This window comes from Suncus etruscus, chromosome 4 (assembly GCF_024139225.1).
Source record: "Suncus etruscus isolate mSunEtr1 chromosome 4, mSunEtr1.pri.cur, whole genome shotgun sequence".
In the NCBI taxonomy this organism is placed as follows: domain Eukaryota; kingdom Metazoa; phylum Chordata; class Mammalia; order Eulipotyphla; family Soricidae; genus Suncus; species Suncus etruscus.
In genome coordinates, this window is record NC_064851.1 from 80980096 (window position 1) to 81000633 (window position 20538).

At 39.0% G+C, this 20538-nt stretch overlaps 1 protein-coding gene across 1 annotated transcript in view; it reads left to right on the forward strand.

The window, feature by feature from the left end:
* The window catches only part of SLC16A10 (solute carrier family 16 member 10), a 154827-nt gene that overhangs the window by 93825 nt on the left and 40464 nt on the right, over nt 1-20538 (forward strand). The window contains exons 4-5 of the mRNA XM_049772606.1: nt 13083-13227; nt 16959-17421. Coding sequence (XP_049628563.1) covers nt 13083-13227; nt 16959-17421 — 608 coding nt within the window. The remainder of the gene's footprint in view (nt 1-13082; nt 13228-16958; nt 17422-20538) is intronic.

Consider the following 20538-nt stretch of genomic DNA (forward strand, 5'->3'; position numbering starts at 1 on the left):
TTGGCATGCGCCCATTTCAAAAATACCCCCATAGTTTTCAAAATACCCCTTAGTCTAGTCCCACCTGACACAGATACATTTTTAAGGTTGTTTTAGTTTGGATCTTCTACTTCAATATTGACTTTGTGGTCTGGATATATAGCTCTGCCACTCCTCTACACCACAATACACCTGATGGCTCTTGATCTCTTTCCCCCACGACTTTAAGCTTCTTCTCACTACCTTCCCTTGATTTTTGTTTTGTTTTGTTTCTGGGTCACACCCACCGGCACTCAGGGGTTACTTCTGGCTCTGTGCTCAGAAGTTGATCCTGGCAGGCATGGGGGACCATATGGGATGCTGGGGTTTGAACCACTATGTGTTCAAATCAGCTGTGTGCAAGGCAAATGCCCTACTGCTGTGATATCTTTCTGCCCCACTTTGATTTCTTTTCTTATTTGTACTCTTTGCTAGACTCTGGAATCAAGGGTGATCTAGTTTCCCTCTTTAATATCTTGCAGTTATTCTATCTCATTATTTTGTATGCCTCAGATGAGTGAGATCATCCTACTTTTGTCCTTCTTCTGAATTTACTTCTTCTGACTTACTTCACTGAGCATTATAGCCTCTGGTTGCATCCAAGTTGCAGCAAATTGCATGATTTCATTGTTTCTTGCATCTGTGTTCCATTATATATATACCACTACTTCAACAATCCATTCATCAGTTGTTGGAACTACATTGATTTCATATCTTAGCTTTTGGACTAAGTGACACAATGAATAATGGTATGCACATCCCTTTTGATTAATGTTTTTGTATCCTGGGGGTGGGGGTAAATATTTCAAAGTGGAATTGCTGGGTTGTATGGTAACTCTTAATTTAATTAATTTAATTTTTAATTTGCTGAGAAATCTCCACAAAGGGATTTACTCAAGCTGCATTCCCACCAGCAATGGACGAGAGTTTCTTTTCACAACATCCCTAACAACACAGATTGTTTCTAATATTTTTATATGTAACATTCTCATTGATGTGAAATGTTATCTCATTATTGTTTTAATTTATATTTACCTAATAATAAGTAATGATGAATTATTTTTTCATGTGCCTTTTTACTCTTTGTCTATCTCTTCAGAGAAATATCTATTTTCTTTCCCCATTTTTTGATAGGGTTTTGGATTTTTGTTGTTGTTAGTCTTTGTGAGTACTTTATGTACCCTGGATATCAACCTTGTATCTGATATGTTGAGTGCAAATATTTCCTCTCATTCAATTAGTTGTCTTTTAGCTTTTCCATGTAGTAACTCTTTAATTTGTTATAGTTCCATTTGTTTATTTTTTATTCTGGCACCTATGGCAATGACATCATATAATTGAATATCCCTGTGAGGCCCAAATCTTGGAATGTTTCTTTAATGTACTTTACAAATTCTGATCTGATCTCAAGATCAGATCCATCCACTTTGAATTGACTTTTGTGTAAGGTATGAGCTATGACTCCAGTTTTAATCATCAGTATAGTTGCCTTTGCCCCACATCCCACCATTTGTTTTGTTGGTTTGGTTTTTGGTTTATGGGCCACACCCGGCATCACTCAGGGCTTACTTCTGGCTCTATGCTCAGAAATTGCTCCTGGCAGGCTCGGGGGACCATATAGAATGCTGGGGATCGAACCCTGGTCCATTCTGGTTGGCCACGTGCAAGGCAAATGCCCTACCGCTATGTATTGCTCTGCCCTCCCCCCATATGTTGAGGAGGTTGTCTTTATTTCATTTTATGTACTAAGCTTTTATGTTGAAAACAAGCTGACCATAGATATAAAGGCTTGTCCTGTTTTATCAACAAGAAGTGCTATTGATAGATAATCAGATTAAGATGTGGTACATTTATCCATTGACTACTATTTAGCTATAAAAAAGGAAGGAATCTGGGGGACTGAGCAAAATAAGTCAGAAAGAAAAAGATAGGTATTGGATCATTTTACCCTAGAGTGCAATATAAGGGTGTAAAATTGATAATGAGGCAAAATGAAATGAAAATAAGCCAATGGACATTGACAATAGACCTAAGGTTACATGAAGGGAAGTAGGCAGGAGATGGGAATTCTCTATACTGGTGTTAGAATCCACCATCGTGTGTGTGTGTGTGTGTGTGTGTGTGTGTGTGTGTGTGTGTGTGTGTGTGTGTGTGAAGTAAAAATTGTATTCAGAGAAGTCTGAGAGGAGAGGGGGGAAAATATTAGGTGGTAGATTCTAACAAATAAATGTTAACATGTTTATATTCTTTTTGGGGGGGGGCACACCTGGTGACATTCAGAAGTTACGCCTGGCTCTGCACTCAGAAATTGCCCCTGGCTTGGGGGACCATATGAGACTCCGGGGGATCGAACTGCGGTCCTTCCTAGGCTAGCGCACACAAGCAGACACCTTACCGCTTGTACCACCACTCCGGCCCCAATGTTTACTTCTTTTTGTTTAATGTTTACTATTCTTATAAATTTTTGTTGTTGTTTTTGGGCTATCCCTGGCAGTACTCGGGTTACTCATGGCTAAACACTCACTGCTAGTGCTCAGGATGGAACCCAGATTATCCATTTGCAAGACAAGCACCTAACCAGCTGTACTATATATCCAGCCCCCCCCCCCCCCGCTTTTTTATATAATTTTTTAGATTTAGTTGTATACTGCAGCTCTGATGGCTGGAGTATGTACTTGTATAGAGACCTCAAGTTCAGTTCCTAACACTAGATTGATCAAAGCAGCACATGGTCACTGGACTTGAGCTAATTGTTAGTTAGGCATAGTATAGCTGGGAGTGGCAGCTGGATCCCTTGAGCACTAAAAAACAAATGGTCCAAATGATAGTACAAAAACTAAAACAATAAATAAAATTTTAAAATAAATTAATTAAAAACAAAGAAACAAGCAAAACCCAACTTGATTGTGTTAAATGAAGAGTAAGGAACTTTTGCATTATAGGCCAGATCTGTGAATTTAGGCTAGAAGGGAGAGGGGGGATGCCCCTAAAATTAAGACTCTAGGGCCCGGAGAGATAGCACAGCGGCGTTTGCCTTGCAAGCAGCTGAACCAGGACCAAAGGTGGTTGGTTCGAATCCCGGTGTCCCATATGGTCCCCCATGCTGCCAGGAGCTATTTCTGAGCAGACAGCCAGGAGTAACCCCTGAGCACCGCTGGGTGTGGCCCAAAAACCAAAAAAAAAAAAAAAAAAAAAAAAAAGACTCTAATTTGTATGTTTACTACTTTGAATTTTTGGAGCCAAAAATTAAGGTGACTGTGGAGACTTGTAGATGTATTCTTTTACATTATTCATTCTTTTACTTTATTCATTATGTCAAGCAGAACAGAAAATGTAGAAAATAATGTAGCAGAAAAATGTTTTCCATACCCACCAGTGAGTACTCAGGTGCTAATCCTTTTTCACTTTTTGAAAGATGGAAAACATTGTTGCTTTAGTTGTAGTCCTTTGTGTATGCTTCCTAGAGGTAATCACTAGCCTGAATTTACTTTCATTAGTTCCATGGTTTTATACTATTACTACTTGTAAATCCATATTCTCTTGTATATTGATATCATCATTTCTTTATTTTTCTAATGCTAATGAGCACTTAAGTTGATTCCAGCTTTTGACTATGGCACACAATGTTTCGATGAACGTTCTCACTCAGGACACCTTCTGTATATTTGATATGTTTCTCTGGGGTACATACTTGGGAGGGGATTGCTAGAATATGGGCTTTGCTAAAATTTTGTTCACAATAACTCTCCTAATTTGTGTTAAAATTCTTGTTTTTGTTTGTTTGTTTGTTTTGGTTTTTTTTGGCTACACCCGGTGATGATCAGGGGTTACTCCTGGCTATGCGCTCAGAAATCGCTCCTGACTTGGGGGACCATATGGGACTTCAGGGGATCGAACTGCGGTCTGTCCTAGGCCAGCTTTGGCAAGACAGATGCCTTATCGCTTGTGCCGCTGCTCCGGCTCCGATTTGTGTTAAAATTCTTAAGTTATTTATTTTAGTTTTCCATACTCAGGCTATGTCCGTCTTCCTAATTTTTGCCAAACTCGGGTGATTTTTATTGCTCTTTTAACTTTTATTTTTCTGGTTAATAGTGAGTTAATAAGCAAATGAGTTAACATAATATACAAATGATTAGTAGTGGACTAATATACAAATAGCAAATAAACAAGTGAGTTAGTTAATAAATGACAATGCTATTGAATTTCTTTTATATATGTCTCTTAATATTTTACTAAGTCTCTGGTAGGTTATCTTTTTCTTGATTTATAAGATATTGTTATGAAGGAATGCAAGGTGATATTTTCTAGTTATATGACTGCAATGATCTTCCTACATTTTGTACATCATTTCTTTTTGCTCTGGTTTTTGGTTTCTTTTGTGGTATAGAAGTGTAAACTTTTAATTTTTTCTTTATGAAATAAAGTTTTACAGGATTGTAAATATTCAATTTTTGTGCATATAATGTTACCACACAATCCCTATCCAAAGCATCACCATCCCTGTACCGCTATTCATTAGATTCTATTAGCCCACTCCTCTACCCACTTGGTAACATCAGTTCTGTGGTCAGAGACTAAGGATTTGTTTTCCTCAGACAATGACAGTGTCTGTTAACATTGTTTTGAAGTGTAAGGGTTTTTTTTGTTTTTTTTGGTTTTTTGGGCCACACCTGGTTGATGCTCAGGGGTTACTCCTGGCTAAGCGCTCAGAAATTGTCCCTGGCTTGGGGGGACCATATGAGATGCCGGGGGATCGAACCGCGCTCCTTCCTTGGCTAGCGCTTGCAAGGCAGACACCTTACCTCTAGTGCCACCTCACCCTTTCCGAGAAGTGTAAATTTTAACAAGATAAGATTTCATCCATGTTTTCTTTCATAGTTTGCTTTTCTCTTGAAATGCTTTTCTATCAGGTCAAGATATTTCTTTTTAAGATTCTTTTAGGGCCGGGCGGTGGCACAAGAGGTAAGGTGCCTGCCTTACCTGCGCTAGCCTTGGACAGGACCGCGGTTCGATCCCCTGGCGTCCCATATGGTCCCCCAAGCCAGGAGCGACTTCTGAGCACATAGCCAGGAGTAACCCCTGAGCGTCACAGGGTGTGGCCCAAAAACCAAAAAAAAAAAAAACCAGATTCTTTTATTCCTATTTAACTTATCAAGTATCTGGAATAAAAAGTTTTCTCATCTTTTGGACATTTTTTAAATCTTTGTGGATGTTTTTTGTATTCAGGATGTGTAATTAATACTCATCACTAATGCATTTTGCCTTGTTTTCAGTTTTGCTATTTGTTTAAATAGTGCTTATTTTAACTTTATATATTTTTTTAATTTCACAAAGCTTCCCTTATTAAGTGGTGAAATTATTAACAGTTAACATGCTGATTTATCTAAAATTTTGACTATAATAACAGAATGACAGTTACAATGATTGGAGTCATCATCAGTGTTCTTGGCAAAGCAGGAGTGTCTTCATGAACTGTTAAAAGAAGATGTCAGTAACACTTTTCTCCTCTACCAGCATTAATGAAGAGTTCTCAGAAGTCCTACAAATACCTAAAACAAATTTTATAACTTTAAAGAAGTTTTTATATAGTTATTATGAAATTACAGTTATTCATGATCGAGTTTCAGTCAAATGATGTCTCAACATCGATACCTTCACCAGTGCTCACTTTCCTCCACCACTGCCCCACCATGCCGACCTCCATTTGCATCCTCCTTCGATAAGAGGCACTAAATTTTTTTGGGGGGGGGTTCTGGATTTTGGGCCACTGAATAATGCTCATGGGTTATTCCTGGCTCTGAGTTCAGGAAATACTTTTGATCCCACTGAGAACCGTATGGAATGCCAGGGATCGAACCTGGACCAGCTACGTTCAAGTCTGTTCTATTACTCCAGTGCAAGAGGCACTAAATTTTTTAATTTTTAAAATAATACATTAATTCTTTTTTTTTTGTTTTTTTGTTTTTTGGGTCACACCCAGCAGCACTTAGGGGTTACTCTTGGCTCTATGCTCAGAAATCGCTCCCAGCACAGGGGACCATATGGGATGCCGGGACTCGAACCACCATCCTTTACCCCCATGCTATCTTTCTGGCCCCAATATTTTAATTTTTTTACAGTTCTAAATACTCTCTCTCCCCCCTTCTCTCTCTCTCTCTCTCCTCTCTCTCTCTCTCTCTTTCTCTCTCTCTCTCTCTCTCTCTCTCTCTCTCTCTCTCTCTCTCTTTCTTTTTGTTTCTGACGCCTGGCTCTACGCTCAGAAATCGCTCCTGGTAGGCTCGGGGGATCATATGGGATGCCAGGATTCAAACTTCCATCCTGCATGCAAGGCAAATGCCCTTCCTCCATGCTATCACTCCGGTCCTAAATATGCTCTCTTTGGAGTGATCATCTGACAAGTCAATAGATGTAATTTCATGTGGAGTAATTGCATTTACTAATTGATTCTTTTGTTGTCTGGTTTTTAGCATTGGATTGGTTTCAGGTTTTTGGAATTTGAGTTTACAGAAACATCCTGAATAGGAGGTATATTATTTTTGGTTGATTGAGTCTCATCTTCCTCACTCTCTCATAAATAGTTGTATTTTCTTCTATCTGGTCCTTGGTTTTTGAATTCTCAGCTCAAAACAAGGCCATATAAGTTTCTTGCCTACAGAATAAATAAAATATTCCCACAGGTTCACTCAGAGAGCCAGTGGGTGACCTGAATTCAGGAGCATAGGTTTAAGATTTCATCTATCTATTCTTTATTCCTCTGGAGTTTTGTAGGTTCCTAATCTTTAAACTGCAGAGACATCTGAAATGTCCCACCCAAGTCACTCTTTCTTCAGCTTCTTTTTTTCACAGTGCTGGTAAATTCTCACCGTTACTCAGCCACTGAGCTTTGGCTCTCCTCTTCTGCTTCCTCTTTGCTCTTCTTCCTGTTTGTTTTGTTGCCAGGGATTGAAGGTAGGCCATATGAAGTACGTGCTGTACCACTGAGCTACTTCCCTTGTCACAAAGGAACAATTCTAATTCTTTACAATGCTCAACATTTGTTTCTAGTCTTGGACCCTGGAAGCAAGGCCAGCCTTTTCAAATTCTTTTGGGGTAGTTCTGTACCCCATAACCCCAAGACCATGTCTGGTCTTGTATTCTTGCTTTGTGTTTGTAACAGACATGAAATGTGACTTCACTGTGTCATTGTATGGAAGGCTAGATTTTGTCTTAAATAGGCTTGATTGTGATCTTCTGTAGACAGGGATAGCTTTTTATACCACCAAGCATCACCCCTGGCCATGTGTACCAGATTTTTTTTTTTTTTTTTTTTTTTTTGGTTTTTGGGCCACATCTGGTGATGATCATGGATTACTCCTAGCTATGCGCTCAGAAATCACCCTGGCTTGGGGGACCAAATGGGACACTGGCAGTTCGTCATAGGTCAGCTGCATGCAAAGTAAATACCCTACTGCTGCACCACCGCTCTGGCCCCCGGAGAAATTATTTTTAATGAGGATGAGGATTGATTCTGTGACTTCTTATTTTTTGACTTCTTATTTCTGTGTCTACTTCAAATGTTTAATTTGAACCCCAACAAAGTTGCACTAATATAATAAGTTTCTTTTTTTTATAATAAGTTTCTTAACACCACATATCTTTACCCCATGTTTATTTATTTTTTTATTTAGTTATTTCTTTTTTAGGGAGGTCACAACCAGCAGTGCTTAAAACTTACTCCTGGTAGTACTTGGGGAAGCATGTGGGATTCTGGGGATCAAACCTGGCTTGATCAAATGCAAAGCAAGTGTCCTATTCACTGTACAGTTGCTCAGGTTCTCTTTCTCCCCTGGTTAAAAACAAAAACAACACCTGCCTGGGATAAAGGTTAGCACCAAAAATATTTAAAAGGATGAGACTGAAGGGATTGTACTGCTGTTAAAAGAAGGAGAGGATGGCAGAGAAGAGATGGCAGGAAGTGGGTGGAGGGAAAGAGGGAAGATTTCCCAAGGTTGCCTGAGGATCTAGTGACAATTTTGTGCCAGCTCTTTTTTGCAGGTTAGGTGGTTCTGCAGAAATGTTAATTCTCTCCTCCATCTGTCCCCGCCTACTCACCTCAGTAATTAACAATTTCCCTGGCAGAGCAAATTCTTTTCTATCAGATATAGTTCTATAAATGTCAGGTTAGTTAAGATGGTTCGATAGAGCCATCCTAACTTTTTTTTTATCCTAACTTTTGTATTTTACTGATCCCCACTCTTCTTTTCTCTTAATGACAGATGCTAAGATGTACAACTATGATCGTTGATTTGTCTATCTCTTAGTGCTATTACCTCCATTGTATTGTGTGTTTGTTTACAGCACACAATGTATGTTTTTAGTTGTTGAAACAGTTAATATAGTTCATTTAAAAATTCAGCATTACTGAGGAATAAACTGACATTTAATACACAGTCATATATAAAGCCTGTGATTTACTGTTTCATCATTTGTATACATCTCAATGAAATTCTTGCCATTTTCATAAGTGCTAACATATCCATCATACCAAAAAGGTTTCTTGTACCTCTTTTTTTTTTGGGGGGCCACACCCTGTGATGCTCAGGGGTTACTTCTGGCTATGCGCTCAGAAGTTGCTCCTGGCTTCTTGGGGGACCATATGGGACACGGGGGGATCGAACCGCGGTCCGTCCTAGGCTAGCGCAGGCAAGGCAGGCACCTTACCTCCAGCGCCACCGCCCGGCCCCTCTTGTACCTCTTTTAACCTTTAACCCCTCTCTCCCCTTTACCAGATAATTACTGAAATGTTTACTATCAGTATCGATTAATTTATATTTATTAGAATTTAATATAAATGAAATCATACTTTTTCACTGATTTTTTATTTTTTATTTTTGGGCCACACTCAGTGATGCTCAGGGGTTACTCCTGGCTATGTACTCCTGGCTTGGGGGACCATATGGATCACTGGGGATCGAATCACGGACCATCCTAGGTCACCGAGTGCAAGGCAAATGTCCTACCGCTGCGCCACCACTCCAGCCTCACTGATCATTTTTATTTTGGAATTTTCCACATTATATTTATTGATCTTTTGCTCCTATTTAGAGGTTATATCTTACCATATAAATACACCTGAATTTGTTAAGTTATTTATTTATGAACATCTGCACTTGTTCCAGCTTTTTCTTTTTTTACTGTTAGAAATAGGCATCTGGGGCCGGAGTGATAGCACACCAAGTAAGGCATATTTGCTTTTCACTAGCAGACCCAGATTCAATCCCTACCTTCTCATATGGTTCCTTGAGCCTGCCAGGAGTAATTTCTTGAGTGTAGAACCAGGAGTAACCCCTGATCACTACCAGGTGTGGTCCCTCAAAAAGAAATAAGGCATCTCTAGTCTCTATATGCAAAATTTTGCATGGGCATCTGTTCTTGCTTATTTTAGGCTCATATTTAGGAGTGAAATGACTAGGTTATAAGGTAGTGATGTAGTTAACTTGAAGAAATTTATTAAAAGTGTGACTCAGTTGTACATCATTTGCCTTGCCTGGATATGCCCTGGGCTCCATACCTGTCACTGCAAAAATTTTTTTAAATAATTGTTTAATTCTTAAAGGGCTGGAGATATGGCTTAAGGCAGTAATGTGAGGCCTTGGAGTCAATCCTGGCACTGCATTGTTCCCTGAGCTTTGGCAAATATAACTCTTCAGGGCCTTGGCAATATCAGGATGGCTTTGTTCCCTGTACCTCCAGACCTATCATAGCAGTGTTAGGGCTGAGCACTGAACTGGACCAAGCACCAAGCACTGTTCAGCACCATTGAGAGGTGTATACTATTTTATATAGTCTCATTAGCAGACTGTACTGTACCCGTTGCTGTGAACACTCACTATCACTTGGCATGTGTAGGCCTTTTTGCTTTACTCATTCTAGGAGGTGCCTATAGTTTTTATTGTTTTAGTTTACAATTATTTCATGACAAATATGATTGAACATTTTTTATTTGTATATCTTATGTTTGTTTTTGTTTTTGTTTTGGGCCCATTCCCAGCAGTGCTCAGGGGTTACTTCCTGGCTCTGTACTCAGGAATTACTCTTGGTAAGCTTGGGGAATGGCACATGCAGGTATAGAACCTGGCTTGGCTACATACAAGACAAGCACCCTACCTGTTGTCCTGTCTCTTTGATCTCTGTTTATGTCTTTTATTTACATAGTGACTTCCAACCATAATCTTTTATTTATATTTCTTAGTTGGGTTGATTGCCTCTTTTGCTTGTTTTCAGAATTTAAAAAATAATTTGTATCCAAATTCTTTAATATGTGACTTTCAAATTTCCCTTCAAATTTGTGGTTTTTCTTTTCATTATCTTTTTGTTTGTTTTTGGGTCACACCCAGCGGTGCTCAGGGTTACTCCTGGCTCTGTCCTCAGAGATTGCTCCTGGCAGGCACAGGGGACCATTTGGTATGCCAGGATTTGAACCACCATCCATTCTGGATTGGCTACTTGCAAGGCAAATGCCATACTGCTGTGCTATATCTCTTTGGCCCCTCTTTTCATTATCTTAATAGTATCTTTTAAAGAGAAATTCTTAGTTTTGGTCAAGTTTACCAGTATTTTCTTGTATGGATTGTTTTGTTGAGGTGTATTTAAGAATCTGTGAAATCAATCACTCAAAGATTTTTTCCAGTGTTTTCATCTAGAAGAAATTTTAGAGTTTTCTGTTTCTCACTTGATTCATGGTCCATTTTGAGGTGATTATTTCTGTTATTAAAAACTTTCATTTTGGGGCCAGAGAGATAGCATTGAGGTAAGGCGTTTGCCTTGCATGCAGAAGGTTGGTGGTTTGAATCCCAGCATCCCATATGGTCCCCCCGAGCCTGCCAGGAGCGATTTCTGAGCATAGAGCCAGGGGTAACACCTGAGCACTGCCCGGTGTGACCCAAAACCCCTCCCCACAAAACAAAACAAAACAAAACAAAACCATACTTTTATTTTGGGGCTGGAGAGACAGCATGGAGGTTAAGTGTTTGCCTTGCATACAGAAGGACAGTGGTTCAAATCTGGGCATCCGGATTTTCAACCCAGAGATTGATCAGTCCACCTGGGATGATTTGATGGCTTGGCAGCTTTCCTGTTACAATTTTTATGTATTTTTATTTTGTTTTGGAGTCATACCCAGTGGTGCTCAGGAGTTACTCATGGTTCTGCATTTAGGAATCACTCCTGGTGCACTCAGGGACCACATGGGACATTGGAGATTAAACCTGCAAGGCAAGTGCCCTATGTGCTGAAATGTCACACTGGCCTTCCTATTAATGATTTTATTTTTTGTATTTTATTTATTTATTTATTTTGGTTTTGGGGCCACATTGGTGGCACCCAGGGGTTATTCGTGGCTCTGTGCTCAGAAACCACTCCTGGCAGGCTCAGGGGGCCATATGGGATGCTGGGGATCAAACTCGGGTCTGTCCCAGGTCAGCAGCATGCAAGGTAAATTTGCTGTGCTATTGCTTCAGCTCCATTAATAATTTCAAAGGAGAATTTACATGCCTGGAATAATAGTACAGCAGTAGAATGCTTTCCTTGCATGCACCAACTAGATTTGATTCTTGGCATCCAATATGATTCCCTGAGCAACTCTGGAGTGGTGTGCTCACCACCTGAGCGCAGGGCCAGGAGTAAATCCTGCTTACTGCTGGGTATGAACCAAACACCAAAAATAATTAAAGAAATAAAGAAGATTTTAAAACTTGATATACAGTAAGACTATTCATTCCTCACATAAAATGGGAAAGGGTCCCCTCAAGCACTGTGTCCCAAACACTGTCTTACTATAGCTCAGATCACAGACCCCCACAATCCAACGACCATCAGTGCTCTGAGATCACTAAGATTTCACTTGGCAGTGTTCTAGGATCTGTGCAGTACTTGAGATTTAGCTCAGGATTAGAATCTACAAGGCATACCTTTCAGCCCCTTGGCTATTCTTTTTAAATTCGTAAATATTATATCATTTTAGAAAACAGATAATATAGGTTTTTGGTTTCATCAATAAAGTGAATACCCACTAATACCAGGACAATGAGTAGTCAGTCCTCTAAAGTATGGCTTGATTTCTTTACAAAAAAGAAATAAAGGGGGCCAGAGAGGTGTCGCTAGAGGTAATGTGTCTGCCTTGAAAGTGCTAGCCAAGGAAGGACCGCGGTTCAATCCCCTGGTGTCCCATATGGACCCCCCAAGCTAGGGGCAATTTCTGAGCGCTTAGCCAGGAGTAACCCCGGAGCATCAAATGGGTGTGGCCCAGAAAACAACAACAACAAAAAGAAATAAAGCCTCTACCTGTATAAATGATTTATTTTTAATTACTCGGCTCAAATGGTCATCATTATCCTGTGCTCCAGTAAAGTTTACCAGTATTCTGACTTTGTAGTTTGATCACTTAGGCATGTACTTTTAATTCATCTCTCCTTCTCATGCCCCTGAATGAATTTCTTACCATAGATCAGAAGTGGCTTACAATCATAGTATCATGATCAAGGTTAATGGTGTTTAGGTCATTGGAAAATGTCTGATGTTTTTAATTGCATATACTCCAAGAATTAAATTAAATACACATAATTGCCACACTAATTATAATTAGATCTGCTGATGCTTTGAGCTATGACTGAGATTTATTACTAATTGAATAATAAATTCAGTTAATACTGAGGGGTTGTTTATTTAGTTTCATTTTGAGGCCATATCTGGTGGTGCGCTGGGATTACTACTGACTGCTCTCAGTAATCAGTTGTGGCTGGTTTCATAAATAAAGTGAATACCCACTAATACCAGGACAATGAGGACCCTCAGGGATCAAACCTGTGTGGGCCTGGTGCAAGGATAACACCGTATCCACTGTATTATCACTCCATCCCCTCCGTTATTTTAGTAATTCAAATTTCTCCTTCATACACCTGGTATAAAGGTCTGGGTAACAATTTTTTTGTATTGATATTTTTTCTCAGTATGTATTTATTATATGCCATGAGACAAGTACAAATATGATTTACACTTATAATTTCCATCCTCTCCTTCTTTTACAGCGTTGGTAAGTTCCCTTTCCATGGGAATGATATTCTTTTGCTGCCCAATAGCCAGTGTCTGCACAGACATATTTGGTTGCCGGAAAACAGCTATTGTGGGTGCTGCAGTTGGATTCATTGGACTCATGGCTAGTTCTTTTGTAAGGTAAGGACTTGGTTCCTCATATTGCCTTTCAAGGATTATTTTTTAGTGCTTTTTTTCCCCAGAAACTTTAATGTATGTACAGGAAATTTCTGTTTTTCTTTACTGAAAGTTTTAACCAGTAGAATTTATACATTGTTATCCATAGCAGCAAACCAGAGCTTGAGAATAGAATGCTTTTGCTTGTAAAGCACCAAAGGCTTAGACATCAGGCAGCATGCATATGTTCCCTAGACATCAGCAGCAGGTTTTTGTCCTTGGAACCAAGAAAAATATTTCTCTTCTTATTTTCTACTCACATAAAAATCTGAAGAGATCCCAAGTTATAACAGGGAGTTGTTTGAAGTAATAACCTTAGGTTGAGATCAGCTCAGCCTCTGGTAGAAAGGGAAAAGTAGTAATTTGAAATTATTCATAAGCTTGATATGAAATCTTTGTATAGAAACCCATACTTTGCTGTTTTTTTCAATGTGGTAGAGAATACATGTTTATTTTTTATTATTTTAATAAATAAATAACATGGTAAAAAGCTAAATGAATATAGCAAAATGAAGTGGCCAAAGGCAGCTTAAAATAAACCTTTTTATTTTAATAAGTTAATACGTTCATTTGCTTCATTGTTTTTATGTTAATAGGCATATTGTTAATATGCTTCACTTGTGCCTGTTAAAAGATGTTTCTAAGACATTAAAAAAGAGATTAACTGCCAAGAACTAAATAGCACATTTATTTCTATCAAATGCATCTTCCCAGCTCCAGTTCTACCAGTAAATCCCCTTCACTGTGAGAATAACACTGAGTTAAGAAATAAATGGAGGGGCTGGAGTGATAGATAACACAGCGGCAGGGCATTTTGCCTTGCATGCGACTGCCCAGGATAGACCTGGGTTCGATCCCCGGCACTCCATATGGTCCCCCGAACTGGAGCGATTTCTGAGCATATAGCCAGGAGTAACCCCTGAGCATTACCTGGTATGGCCCCCCCAAAAAAATAAAAACAAAAATCTTTTTTTAAAAAAAGAAAGAAATGGAATCCAAGTCAGAGCAATAGTACAATAAGTAGGGCATTGCCTTGCTTGCAGCTAAACTAGGTTCAATCTCCAACATTCTGTGGTTCCCTGCTCCCCACCAGGAGTGAACCCTGAGCACAGAACCAAGAATAAGTCTTGAGCACAGCCAGGTGTAACCCCCCCAAACAAGAACAACAAAAATAAATATCTGGTTTTGCAGCCAGAGCAGTAGTGTAGCGGATAGAGTGTTTGCCTTGAGCATAGTTGGCCCAGATATGATCCTTGCTATCCATTATGTTTCCCCAAGCACTGCTATAAGTGATCCTTGTGTGTGTGCAGAGCCAGGAATAATCTCTGAGTACTTCTAAGCCCTCTTCCCTTAAAAAAGAAACAACTGGTTTAAAAACAAGGCCCTAGATGACACAATTGAGAAAAGTGAGCAAGAGGGCAGGTAGAGGGAAATAAAGAGGTAAGATTGAAAATAATATAAAAACACTAGTGGAGGGTTTGGGGCACTTTGGTGGTAGTGAAATATGGTAATTGTGTACAATAGAGCCATAAACATTAACACTAAGTGTTCTAAACTATAAATAATTCAAATTTAAATAAGTCTATCTCTCCCTCCTCCTCCTACTCTCTCCTTTTCCTTTCTGTATACCTTTCTCTTACCTTCTCCTTAACTGAAATACAATTTCTTGAGTCCCTATTTTCTTTATTTCATGTAATGTTTTCTCTCTCCCCCCCTTTTTTTTTTAATTGAGTCACTCTTTAACTCAGTAACCAAAAGCTAACAGTATTTTAGAGCAATATATAGGAGCAAGGGAAATTGTGTCTAAATAAATTTCTAGCATCCTTGCCATGAATCCACTGATCTTCCTCTAGTTCAAGTTGCGTCTTCTTAGAAAATCTTCTTTAGCATCCCCAGGATACCTCAGTGCCCTTTTCTGATCCCTTTTTGTACACACAATTGGTGTCTTTGTGATTTTCTCAATGCTTATTTCAATTGCCATACTTCAACAGTTTGAATCATCTTACTGAGGTCCAAGTTTAGCAGTAAAAAAGTCTGAATAGCAGTGAAAATGTCACCCCAAAGCTCCTATACTATAATTCAGAAAAGATATAAAGCGAATCTCACCCATCACTTAGTGTTTGGGACATGTATATAACTGACAGCTTTACAATATTGTGATATTGTTGCACAGAAACTGATCATGATAAAATCTGTGTTGTTATTAATAATTTTAATATGTTTTGAAAAAGGCAAAACTGCAGTAAATCTTTTTCTGAAAATTGTTCCATAAAAATAAATTAGAACCTTAAGGAGTAAATTACTGTAGCTATTTTAAATTGACAGGTAAATGGAACATTCACCAATACATAGAAAAGTTATAATTAGATGTGGAAAAAATGATGTGAATCCAAACATTTTTTGTTCTATTGCCATTCTTTTTATACGGGTTCAATTTTTTGTTCCCTAACAGACTATAAAAAGGACATAACACATTAATTTTTTCCACCAATTACCTAGAACATTATAGCTATTAAATGTATCTATTTGAGTGAAGTGTGATGACTCATAAAATTTGAATAAGATTTATTAGAGCCTTAAATTGATTAAATTAATGTTAACCTGGGAATACCTGAGAAGGTTTCCAGAGCCTTTTTAAAGATGGTGTTAGCCCTGGACTAGTGAGTGAAGGGCAATCCTGTGAGAGAGAGGATTGCAAACTTGCTTTGATTTTATTAGATTCCTTGTGAATACTTCAGCACATTGCTTCAACTAACATTGTTCAAAATTTAATTATTAACCAACTTAATCTTTGATTCTAATAGTTTTTCTGTACTGTTCATAAGTAGCCTTTTGAATCGAACTTTTCAAAAGGAAAAAAACATATTGAAATGAGTTTTATTTTGCTCTCCAGTTCTTAGAGCTCCTGTACCTTCATAGGGGAGTTGTAATTTCATTATTTAGTTAAATTATAGAATTCTGAGTATTTGTTTATTTTGAGACATACCTGTTCTGAGAGCTTAAAAACTGAAATCATTAATGAACACACTTCATTTAGTCTCTCCGCAGTCAAAATTTGATTTCTTGTTATCTTGCACAACACCAAGAACAGTGTAATCCAGGGCGAAGGTTGTTCTGCAGCCCTTAGGCTAGCAAAAAGGAGACACAGCTGCTCCTCTGGACAAATATTCCTGACTTAACTTTGAGAAAAAATATCAAATGCAGCTTTTTCTGAAGAGGTTGCTTACTGAAGCGTCTGGGGAAATTCTGTAAATAATGAGGTTTTCATAGTTCAGTTCAAATGTTTTCAAACTTGTGTAGACACTAGGTGTTCTGCTTATTTAATCATTTTTAGTTTGACTAAGGTCCTTCCTGGCAATGAGCTTCATTTCTGGACTGTGAAAAGCTCTTACCCCATGACTTATGGCTCATCTGACATCCCTGGAAAAGAAGGAAGAATAAAATCACCAATGACTTTTTCCAGCCACAGTACACATACTCTAGGCATTTTTACCAAACAGTTAATGGAAATGAAAATATTTTTTAGGGCTTCTTTCTTGATTTATTAAGTTTTTGGCCTCTGCTGTAGGGTATTATTTATTTGTAGAAAATATATTGGTTAATCAGAATGTACTTTTACTATTAGGTTTTCTTTCCCAACAAGCATGTGATAACAATAATAAAAGCCACTCTCCATCTTTTTCATCTTTACACAGTTCCATCGAGCCTCTGTACCTTACCTATGGAATCATATTTGCCTGTGGCTGCTCCTTTGCATACCAGCCTTCATTGGTCATTTTGGGACACTATTTCAAGAAGCGCCTTGGACTGGTTAATGGCATTGTCACCGCTGGCAGCAGCATCTTCACCATCTTGTTGCCTTTCCTTTTAAAGGTTCTGACGGAAAGCCTGGACCTCTTTTACACCATGAGAGTCCTCTGCATCTTCATGTTTGTTCTCTTTCTGGCAGGCTTTACTTACCGACCTCTTGCTTCCAGTGCCAAAGATAAAGGGAATGGAACCAAAGGGGGCAAGAGATTCTCCCTCTTTTCCAGGAGAAAGTTCAGTCCTCAAAAAAAAGTTTTCAATTTTGCCCTCTTCAAGGTGCCAGCTTATGCCGTGTGGGCTCTTGGAATACCAGCTGCACTTTTTGGATACTTTGTGCCTTATGTTCACTTGGTGAGTAATTTTCACTGACTTTGCCCATAAGGGGTGTTATGGTTTCAGACAGGAAAACGCAGGAGAGAAATTTATTAGCTCTAAACACTATGTTGGTTTGTAATTGAGGGACTTTTGAAATTCCAGGTCTCTTAAATCTGGGTTAACGTGCCCATGAAGCTTTTTAAACAGAGAATGTGTTTTATGGTGTGCTTGGCATTAAAAAAAATCAATAGATGTAAACAAAAACAGCTTGGAAAACAAGGAGGGGAGGCTGAAATGTGGGAACCAAACATCATTAATATAGAACGAGGCACACTCCTTTTTCTTCAAGGACCATCAATTAGGGACAAAAATGTTGCTGTGACTTTGCCAGCATGAAGAATGCGCAAATTAGGTAAACAGTCCAAGTTGCTGGCCAAAGTGAGGCATTGCCTCTCACAGTGGGAAACTTCTGGGAAAATGGGAATTCTCTAGCTAGAGGATTGTTTGAGCAATGTTAGCACTTTCCAAATAATAGGGGAGAGCAGAGGTTTCAAGTGTTCAAGGAATTAATTTTGTTAATGCCAGGGGCCTGGAGGGATAACACAATGGTTGGTTGTTTGCTTTGCATGCAGCAGACCTGGGACCTACCCAGGTTCCATCCCCAGCATCCCATATGGTCCCCTGAGCCTGCCAGGAGCAATTTCTGAGTGCAGAGCCAGGAGTAACCCCTGGGCCACACTGCTGGGTATGCTCCCCCCTCCCAATATTTTTCTCTTAATGCCTGTTTCCAAGGCAAGTTTCAACCTCTTTATAGTGAAACAAGAATAAGCAGTGTTTCAAGTATTTGCCCCTAGCAAAATTAGCTCAAACATGCTTATTATATTTCTGCCTTTTTTTCTTATTGTTGAGCTGTAAGTGTATTTATAATCTAACATAAAATTTTTGTATGTTGTGAGAACCTGGAAGAAATGGATAAATTCTTCGACTCATAATCTTTCATGGTTAAACCAGAGTGATCTACCATATCTAAACAGACCCATCACATGAGGAAATGAAAATGGTAATCAAAAGTCTTCCCAAAAACAAAAGCCCAGGCCCAGATGGTTTCACTAAAGAATTCTTTCAAACCTTTCAAGAGGAACTACTACCAATCCTTTTCAGGCTCTTTCATGAAATTGAAAAATCAGGAACACTCCCAAATAGTTTTTATGAAGCTAACATCATCTTGATACCAAAAGCAGACAGAGATGTCTGCAAAAAAAAAAAAGAAAACTACAGACCAATATCTGTGATGAACACAGATGTAAAGATTGTCAACAAAATTCTAGCAAATAGGATCCAATGCCTCATCATGAAGGTCATACACCATGACCAAATAGGTTTCAGGGGACCTTAGTGATACTGGAGATTGAACCAGGCTTGGTCAAATGTCTTTTTTACCCTGGCAAGTTTTTTTTGTTTTTGTTTTTGTTTTGTTTTTGGGTCACACCTGGTGGCACTCAGGGGTTACTCCTGGCTTTGCGTTTAGAAATTGCTCCTTGCAGGCTCAGGCTCAAAGGACCATATGGGATGCCAGGAATCAAACCGGGGTTCATCCTGTGTTGGCCGCGTGCAAGGCAAATGCCTTACTGCTGTGCTATCACTCCAGCCCCTGGCAAGTGTCTTTTTTATTTTGGTTTTTGGGCCACACCCGGCATTGCTCAGGAGTTACTCCTGGCTGTCTGCTCAGAAATAGCTCCTGGCAGACACGGGGGACCATATGGGACACCGGGATTCGAACCAACCACCTTTGGTCCTGGATCGGCTGCTTGCAAACACCACTGTGCTATCTCTCCAGGCCCCTCTTTTTCTACAACACAAGCAGGATCTAGTCACCTCTCCCCTGGCACTTCACCTTCCTTATACGAGGCCCCCACTGGGATCACTGTGCATCAATGTTTGCTCTCTTTCTCTTTCCCATGCAATAGTTTTCCCATACCAAAGTTACAAGAGCGGGGCTGGAGAGATAGCATGGAGATTAAGCATTTGCCTTGCATGCAGAAGGACGGTGGTTCGAATCCCAGTATCCCATATGGTCCCCTGAGGCTGCCAGGAGCGATTTCTGAGTGTAGAGTCACCAGGAGTAACCCCTGCGTGCTGCTGGGTGTGACCCCAAAACCAAAAAAACCAAAAAACCAAAAAAAAAAAAAATCCACAAGGGCTCTCCAAAGTTAGAGGAAATTACTCCCTGCCACCTTGCCTTTTTACTATTCACCTTTTATTTATTAAAAAAATTTGTCACAGAGGCTAGGGACAGTATGGAGTTTAATACTCGTGCCTTACATTCAGCCAACCCAGGTTTGACCTCTGATACTACAAATGGTTCTCCAGCATAGCCAGGAATAATCCCTGAGCACAGAGGCAGGAATAGCTCCAGAACCTCACCAAATGTGACCCAACAATCCTCCATCCCCAATTATAAATAACAAATTTTTATTGTAGTTTAAGTAGCATAGTTTCAATAAAGTAACAATTTATCATTTAGGTTCAAGGGTTTGAAGATTTTTGGGTTTGGTTTTGTTTTATGAAGTTTAGGTTTAATTTATTTTGGGATCATATCCAATGTTGATCGTTACTCTTGGTTCTGTGCTGAGGGAATTGTATTTGGTTTTAGGAGTTGAACTTTAGTTCACTATAAAAAAAAAAAGCAAGCATGTTACCCATTGTACTATCTGGTGCATGTTTATAGCTTTCATTTATAAAGTGACCATCTTCACCATGACTGAAGTACCCAAGATCTTCCACTGCTGTTTTTGTTATTTTTTAGTCCTCTACTGCTCCCCCCAGGGGTAATATTAGTTTTATAATCAATGACCAAGAGTTTGTCATCATCCAATACTTTCTGTTCCCTTGTTTTATTGACGTTAGACCATGAGTAAGTGAGATCATCTGCTATATTATATATTCTTTTCACTCTAACTTATTTTGCTTAGTATAATATTCTCCAGTTCAATCCACATTGCAACCAATTACAGGATTTTATCTTTTCTTATATAGTTGGATAGTTTTCCATTGTGTATATTATTGGAATTCATTATCCATTCCTCTATTGTTAGATATTTGGGTTGTTTCCATATTCTACTTAGCACTATCATACTTAGCACTCCATTGAAC